The 8,301-nt window shown below is 41.0% G+C and overlaps 2 protein-coding genes across 2 annotated transcripts; both read right to left on the minus strand.

Moving 5' to 3' along the window:
- Positions 1-846: 846 nt before the first annotated feature.
- LOC146381162 (serine/threonine-protein kinase pim-1-like) lies at positions 847-2,067 on the minus strand. The gene is made up of 6 exons (XM_084938589.1): positions 2,059-2,067; positions 1,895-1,942; positions 1,573-1,791; positions 1,285-1,465; positions 1,028-1,198; positions 847-938 (listed from the first exon to the last, which is right to left on the minus strand). Exons 1-6 carry the CDS (start codon positions 2,065-2,067, stop codon positions 847-849), a joined length of 720 nt encoding a protein of 239 aa, XP_084794715.1.
- A 4,755-nt stretch (positions 2,068-6,822) lies between these two features.
- On the minus strand, positions 6,823-8,043 carry LOC146381163 (serine/threonine-protein kinase pim-1-like). Its single transcript, XM_084938591.1, has 6 exons — positions 8,035-8,043; positions 7,871-7,918; positions 7,549-7,767; positions 7,261-7,441; positions 7,004-7,174; positions 6,823-6,914 (listed from the first exon to the last, which is right to left on the minus strand). Exons 1-6 carry the CDS (start codon positions 8,041-8,043, stop codon positions 6,823-6,825), a joined length of 720 nt encoding a protein of 239 aa, XP_084794717.1.
- Between the last annotated feature and the right edge of the window lie 258 nt (positions 8,044-8,301).

Below are 8,301 nucleotides of genomic sequence, written 5' to 3' on the forward strand. Positions count from 1 at the left end.
AACAGGGTTACAGAGGGTATTTGATTGATATAGCACAAAATCACAACAACGGTTGCCTCAAGGCACCTTATATTGAAAGGTAAAAACCTAACAATAATGCAAAGGAAAGAAAGACAGGAACCCCCATGTCACAGACTGGAAATGAGAGTGCAGTTGGACCAAAGAGCAGACGCAATCGCTTGAACTTTTTACAAGATTTATTAATGAGCCGAGTCAACTTAAACAAGAGCACGGTCATAAACAGAAACTCTGCACAGGTGCCGTGGGAAACCTGAGTTAAGTGGTACTTGTGGAGAGTTTGTACTTACTGGTAAATGCAGGCCAGTAGTTATACTTTAACCTGATTCATTTTCAGTTTTCTTCTTTTTTGGGTAAAAAACAATCCTTGAAATGGTAATAAAAGAGTATTCTCACCAAAGTTGAATTTAACAAGTTTTATTTTGATGGAAATTAAATGTTCAGACTTTTACTAAATTTTATTTGATTACATTAAAGTATTTTATTACATTTAACTAATCAAATTAGGCCAATTTTGATGGAGCTCCTGACCCAGCCCAAGCTCTCTATGAAGACGAGGAAAAACTCCCCGGGGGGCCAGATCGATGGGAAGAAACCTCGGGAAAGCCCATTCAAAGAGAGATCCCCTTTCCTGGGACGGCTGGGGGGGGGTTACAGGAACTCCAGGATAGCAGAATTTAGAATAGGCCAAAAAAACTAAAAACAATTTTTTCCTGTAAAAAAGACAAAAAAAAAAAAAAAAAAAAGACAAAGAAAAGAAAGTTAGGTAATGTATCACACTTATATGACAATATATGAAGTGTGTGTCTGTGTGTGAGAGAGACGGGTTTATCTGAGCCAGGGGTGAAGCTGGAGGTCCTCCAGCGTTGGGCGCTTCTCCGGGACGTTGGTTAAACATGCGTCCAAGAAGTTCCGGCAGTCTGGAGAGAAAGAAAGGAGGAAAAAGATGAAGATGATAGTTCCAGTGATCCAAGCCATCAGTGAATGTTGAAGCGTGACGTTTTCTTACGTGGCGACAGATCCTTGTTGAATTTCAGTTCCTTTTGGAGGAACGTCATGGTATTAAAGTCCCCCACATGAAGCGCTTCATACAGCACCACTCCCATTTGCCACACCGTGGTGGGTCCAGCCCTGTATTTTTTGCGGCCGTAACATTCGGGAGGGGTGTGAATAGGTGTACCTAATAAACAGACACAATGACAATTTCTTGTAAAACAAAAGGCACAAATTGCTACATGTGTGAAGAGCAGGAGCTGAATATGTTACCATAGAAGAGGCGGTACACCGATCGCTCCTTAGCAAAGCAGCTCAGTCCAAAGTCGATGATGCGAACACGAGGCACATCTGAGCCGGTCTCAATCAGAATGTTCTCACTCTTGATGTCCCGGTGAAAGATGTGTTTATCCTCCAGGTGCTTCGCTGCATCAACCAGCTGCTTCAGAATGACCTGGAAAAGATGAAAAAGACAGTAATGAGTCAATGGGTTGACGCTTCTCTGATACTCTGTGCTTTGATTGAATGCTGTACAGTCTAAGGCTCTTCCAGTCAACTTACCTTGGCCTTTTCCTCTGGTAAACATCCTCCATTTGCTGTTATGTAATCATGCAGGTCCACAGCGGGGATGGGTCTCTCCAGCACCAGGATCAGCTCTGTGCCGAGGTCAAACCAGTCCAGCAGAGACACGGGTGCTGACGCTCCCACTGGTCCATCCGCTTCAGCTGCAAGCTTCAGCATAATGGCCACTTCCACCGAGACCCGCTTCCCGTTTTCACCCTGATATATTCCAACAAAGTGGATGATGAGGAAGAGACGTTCCACAGGTGAACGCTGCACTCAGTCCAGGAATGTAAAAACAGTTCAAGTGTTGCACACTTACCGTCACTTTGATGGGGATTCTGTCCTTTGGAATGTGTTTGATGGCTACCTAAAAGACACAGAGCATTGGTGAGCATTTCCTCCGTATGACATCACTAAAGGTGTGAAACAGCACACGTCTCAGCTTACGATATTATCCGTTATCTGCGTTACTGCCTGTCTTACTCCCACCATCTGAACACTTACTGGGCAACGATCCGTTATCCGGTAGCCAGCAAACACTGCTCCACAGCCGCCTCCTCCAAGATGGTGCTCCTCCACGTATCTGGCCTGGAATTCACCTGAAAAGACAAACACACGTGTTGTTTTACTACAGCTGTGACACAAATGACTCTCTGCTGTAGCCTAAATGTTCATTTTGCTCTTCACCAGAGTATAAAAGCCAAGCTGCTTGCTACTTACGTCTCTGGTCAGCTGCTGAAGTTTGGGCGCTGTGTTTGGTTTTGTCCCCTTTCTTTCTCTTGGGTGGCTCTTTGCTGTCTCCTGCAGACTTCCTCCTGCCATCTTTCATGCACCCGTGCTTTGTGCTTTGACTGCAGTCTGCAGATGTGGAAAACACCAAAAGCACATCAGCTCATTAGATCATAGACACAAATATCTCCTTCATCTCCTTAATCTACCCCTCACTCAACTAATTAGTCTACCTTTACCAGCGTCCAAGGAGGAAGACGCTTGCTCCTTGTCACCGCTCGTAGGCTCAGCAAGTTTAGGCTTCTTTGCTGGACTGGTTGTGCCCGCTGCATCTTGCTGGACCTTACGCTTCACTCCTTTGACCTCATGAGCGTCTGAGCTGGTGGAAGGAGCAGCCTGCTCAGTGACCCTCCTCCTTTTTACGGGGGTCTTCCTTTCAGGACTGGCCTTTCTTTTAGCCATCCTGTTCTTAGAGTCTGTCAACAACAACAACAACAACACAGTAGTGAAAAAGAGTGCTCGACATCAGGACTGGAAGGATTTTGATGGCATTCTAATAAGTTTATCCTTTTGATAAAAACAGAGCAACACCAGTCCATACTAGGTCTACTAAGTCTTAGATCTTCATGACACTTGTTGGTCTGTTTTTACTGCTGAGTCCAAGAATAAACTTGTCCCGTTATTTTACCAAAGACAAAGTGCCCCAGTAACCTTTCTTTGATTAGACATGTTGTATTTCTGCTATTTTCACTCAAACACAGGATTCAAATGATTCATTTTTACACAGAGTGTCAACATTTTTAGAAATGTAGATTCTGTTATTTGGGGGATTTTACACAGATTTGATGTATTTGTTTACTTACTTTGATCTCCTGGATCTTTCTTATCTGCTGGACTTGTACTTTTTCTCGTTTCCTTGTTCATCTTAATTTTTAAAATGTTTGAAACAGGAAAACGTAGTGAATATTTCTTCAAATGTGTGTGCTGGTCCTTTCTAAGCTGTTTAAGCGAGTTCTGTAAGTGAGCTTTCAAAATAAACTCAGGAGACTATGGCAACAGAATCTTGCCTTTCAGTGACATCACCGACTGCCAGTAAAAGTGTTCCCAAGTAGTTTAAAGAAAAACACTGTGGCACACGAAGCCATAACATTTCATATAATTGAATAAGTCGTCGATATATCCAGCTATAACAGTTCTTTTTAAATTTTGCATTTATTCTTTATATAGTGAAACTACTAGACCTTATTTCTCTTTTTAAATCTAGAGGCAACCATGCTTTTGAGGTTGTATCACCTTCCATTTTTATATTAAAGTACATTAATTCATGTGTACGGACTATTTTCTAAAATAAAAACATCATAGTTACCCAACACCCAGTTGTTGTGTGAATTGCTAAGGTTAACTAGCTATTGGTGTTAATTTACTGATTAACTTACAAAACACGTACAAAACTCAACTTACTGAAAAAGTTCCACAGTGGCTTCCATCCTTATGTTGATTAGTCCAGTTTAAGGCCTAACACCTCAAACTTGGGGCCCCATGTCACCCCTACTTGCTGCCTGTATATTTAAGTGAAGAAATATAAAGCAATTTGGCGCTTGAAGTTCCTTTTTTGTTAGCGAGGATTTATTTGTTGTTGAGTCCAATGTTAAAATATGTTCTTTAAAAAGCATAAACAAATATATTTAATATATCTTTTTTAACCCATGTGAAATACAGGAAATTATCAAAGTATTAATTCAACAAATCTAAATCTTCCAAAAAGGAAGCAAAATATGTAGCCTTTTTCTTTTTAATCAAAGTCACGGATTTAATAAACAGGTTTAAGTCGTTCTTCCAGTGAACTAAGGTTGGTTTGGTCTTAAAAAAAATTGACATTCATGTATATACTGCTTACATAAGATTAAATGTATTGGGTTGTTTTTATTAAAGCTATATTGGCTTTATTTAAAACCAATATAGCTTTAAATAAAATTTCCCTTAAGTCTTCCCTGAAAAATTGAAGAAATTAACTTTAAGCCCATCTGGACCAGGGGATTTATTAAACGCCATTTTCTTAACAGATGCATCTAACTCTTCAATTCTAAAATCAGATTCACAAAATTCCTTAAATGATTCATCAATTTGAGGGATTAAATTATTTATTTGATCAAAACAGACATCACAGTCTGCTTGGGAGAACTGTGAGGAATATAGATTGGAATAGAATGTATAAACTTCATCTTGCAAAATTTTAGGCTCCTCACATTCAATGCCATCAATTAAGAAGGAAGATATAAAATTTATTTTTGCCTACTCTTTTCCAAATTAAAAAAATATATATATCAAATTGCCGTTTTTCTTTAAGCAGCTGTTCATTCGCATTTTCTAGTTTAGCAACTTTAATTTTACAATTGACCATCTATGCAGTGTTAAACTCTACAGCCTTAGCCAAACTGGCGACCATAGCTGCACTCTGTCTGTTTTGCTCTCTGATATCTTCCAGTTGTGTTTCAAATTTCTTCTCAAGTCCCAGAAAGGCTTCAAAGATTGTTTTATTGGAGATACCATCTTCCTCTGAAGATTTTGTTCTTTTCTCCTCTGGCGGTTGTTTGGACAGAGTTGGCGGCGTTGAGTCTGCTCCGCTTTCTTGTTTGTTTAGGCCCACATTAGCCGCTTCGATGTTAGCATAGCCATGATCACTGACTTTAGCATGTGAAGACGTCTTAGCATTACAGTTTGATGGTACAAAATGCAGCTTTGTATGTTTAATAATCTTGTGGGCATATTCAACTGGAAGGAGAATAAACTTACTTAGCAAATTGTGCGCTCTTTCGGTGCTCCTGAAAAAACACACCACCGTTAAAGCCGCCATCTTGATGCCACCCCCTGGCGGTCAAGTGTACTTTCAACAAAGTATGCAGTGCTGCAAAGCAGTTAATGAGACCTTTTTTTTTTTTTTTTTTTACACATAACAGTGCTAATAAGCTGCTCTTTTATTAGGCCCCCGAACTCTGACCCCAGAGGGAATAACATCTGTGGAGTTATTTGTGTTGGAAAATCTCGGTGAGTCACTCGCTTTCGTTAGCTACCTGTTAAGTTTAGATAATGTATTTTACTGGCCGATTAAGCTCAAAAACATTTGGAAAAAAATAATCGGGAGCTATGAGAATGTAGTGTGTTGTTTTACTTTTCTTGTTGTTCCTTACAGTGTGGTATAAGTGTTGAATGTTACAAGCTACAGATGTTACTGCCGATGCTAGGCTAGGTGTGAGCCTAGCCTAGCATGTTAAGAACCCAAGATGGAATGGAAATCCATTGTTCCACTGTATTTCATTCAGCTGGATTATACATAATATATTTAATGTAGGCTCTAGTGCATTATTAATATTTTATATAAAAAAAATCCTCCTGTCTGTGTCAAACAATGCTGTCCAAAGTATCCCTGTTGTAGGTTAAACTTTCCCATTTAACAAACACTCCTGACTTTAATGGTCTTTGCAGCTTACAAAGATTTGGCTTACGTAAGCTGTATCCTTCAAATTATGCAGTTGTTTGAAATAAGTTCATACCACCTGTTTGAGTAGTGTGTGGTATTACTTGACAAATACAAAAATATTTTATGTTTAAAGTCAAAATGTCAGTAGAAGCAGTTGCATTCACGAAAAATGTTCCCATTTGGAGTTGCAACACAACAGGGTTACAGAGGGTATTTGATTGATATAGCACAAAATCACAACAACGGTTGCCTCAAGGCACCTTATATTGAAAGGTAAAAACCTAACAATAATGCAAAGGAAAGAAAGACAGGAACCCCCATGTCACAGACTGGAAATGAGAGTGCAGTTGGACCAAAGAGCAGACGCAATCGCTTGAACTTTTTACAAGATTTATTAATGAGCCGAGTCAACTTAAACAAGAGCACGGTCATAAACAGAAACTCTGCACAGGTGCCGTGGGAAACCTGAGTTAAGTGGTACTTGTGGAGAGTTTGTACTTACTGGTAAATGCAGGCCAGTAGTTATACTTTAACCTGATTCATTTTCAGTTTTCTTCTTTTTTGGGTAAAAAACAATCCTTGAAATGGTAATAAAAGAGTATTCTCACCAAAGTTGAATTTAACAAGTTTTATTTTGATGGAAATTAAATGTTCAGACTTTTACTAAATTTTATTTGATTACATTAAAGTATTTTATTACATTTAACTAATCAAATTAGGCCAATTTTGATGGAGCTCCTGACCCAGCCCAAGCTCTCTATGAAGACGAGGAAAAACTCCCCGGGGGGCCAGATCGATGGGAAGAAACCTCGGGAAAGCCCATTCAAAGAGAGATCCCCTTTCCTGGGACGGCTGGGGGGGGGTTACAGGAACTCCAGGATAGCAGAATTTAGAATAGGCCAAAAAAACTAAAAACAATTTTTTCCTGTAAAAAAGACAAAAAAAAAAAAAAAAAAAAGACAAAGAAAAGAAAGTTAGGTAATGTATCACACTTATATGACAATATATGAAGTGTGTGTCTGTGTGTGAGAGAGACGGGTTTATCTGAGCCAGGGGTGAAGCTGGAGGTCCTCCAGCGTTGGGCGCTTCTCCGGGACGTTGGTTAAACATGCGTCCAAGAAGTTCCGGCAGTCTGGAGAGAAAGAAAGGAGGAAAAAGATGAAGATGATAGTTCCAGTGATCCAAGCCATCAGTGAATGTTGAAGCGTGACGTTTTCTTACGTGGCGACAGATCCTTGTTGAATTTCAGTTCCTTTTGGAGGAACGTCATGGTATTAAAGTCCCCCACATGAAGCGCTTCATACAGCACCACTCCCATTTGCCACACCGTGGTGGGTCCAGCCCTGTATTTTTTGCGGCCGTAACATTCGGGAGGGGTGTGAATAGGTGTACCTAATAAACAGACACAATGACAATTTCTTGTAAAACAAAAGGCACAAATTGCTACATGTGTGAAGAGCAGGAGCTGAATATGTTACCATAGAAGAGGCGGTACACCGATCGCTCCTTAGCAAAGCAGCTCAGTCCAAAGTCGATGATGCGAACACGAGGCACATCTGAGCCGGTCTCAATCAGAATGTTCTCACTCTTGATGTCCCGGTGAAAGATGTGTTTATCCTCCAGGTGCTTCGCTGCATCAACCAGCTGCTTCAGAATGACCTGGAAAAGATGAAAAAGACAGTAATGAGTCAATGGGTTGACGCTTCTCTGATACTCTGTGCTTTGATTGAATGCTGTACAGTCTAAGGCTCTTCCAGTCAACTTACCTTGGCCTTTTCCTCTGGTAAACATCCTCCATTTGCTGTTATGTAATCATGCAGGTCCACAGCGGGGATGGGTCTCTCCAGCACCAGGATCAGCTCTGTGCCGAGGTCAAACCAGTCCAGCAGAGACACGGGTGCTGACGCTCCCACTGGTCCATCCGCTTCAGCTGCAAGCTTCAGCATAATGGCCACTTCCACCGAGACCCGCTTCCCGTTTTCACCCTGATATATTCCAACAAAGTGGATGATGAGGAAGAGACGTTCCACAGGTGAACGCTGCACTCAGTCCAGGAATGTAAAAACAGTTCAAGTGTTGCACACTTACCGTCACTTTGATGGGGATTCTGTCCTTTGGAATGTGTTTGATGGCTACCTAAAAGACACAGAGCATTGGTGAGCATTTCCTCCGTATGACATCACTAAAGGTGTGAAACAGCACACGTCTCAGCTTACGATATTATCCGTTATCTGCGTTACTGCCTGTCTTACTCCCACCATCTGAACACTTACTGGGCAACGATCCGTTATCCGGTAGCCAGCAAACACTGCTCCACAGCCGCCTCCTCCAAGATGGTGCTCCTCCACGTATCTGGCCTGGAATTCACCTGAAAAGACAAACACACGTGTTGTTTTACTACAGCTGTGACACAAATGACTCTCTGCTGTAGCCTAAATGTTCATTTTGCTCTTCACCAGAGTATAAAAGCCAAGCTGCTTGCTACTTACGTCTCTGGTCAGCTGCTGAAGTTTGGGCGC

Source organism: Perissodus microlepis, chromosome 8 (assembly GCF_051167445.1).
Source record: "Perissodus microlepis isolate ML-2025 ecotype Zambia chromosome 8, ASM5116744v1, whole genome shotgun sequence".
Lineage (NCBI taxonomy): Eukaryota > Metazoa > Chordata > Actinopteri > Cichliformes > Cichlidae > Perissodus > Perissodus microlepis.

Excerpts from the sequence above, each read along its gene's own strand:
- LOC146381162 (XM_084938589.1), bottom strand. Across the intron at positions 1,466-1,572 it reads TACCAGAGGAAAAGGCCAAG|GTCATTCTGAAGCAGCTGGT; the intron begins GTAAGTTGACTG and ends CATCTTTTCCAG. Across the intron at positions 1,199-1,284 it reads GGTGTACCGCCTCTTCTATG|GTACACCTATTCACACCCCT; the intron begins GTAACATATTCA and ends TCTGTTTATTAG.
- LOC146381163 (XM_084938591.1), bottom strand. Across the intron at positions 7,768-7,870 it reads GAATCCCCATCAAAGTGACG|GGTGAAAACGGGAAGCGGGT; the intron begins GTAAGTGTGCAA and ends GGAATATATCAG. Across the intron at positions 7,442-7,548 it reads TACCAGAGGAAAAGGCCAAG|GTCATTCTGAAGCAGCTGGT; the intron begins GTAAGTTGACTG and ends CATCTTTTCCAG.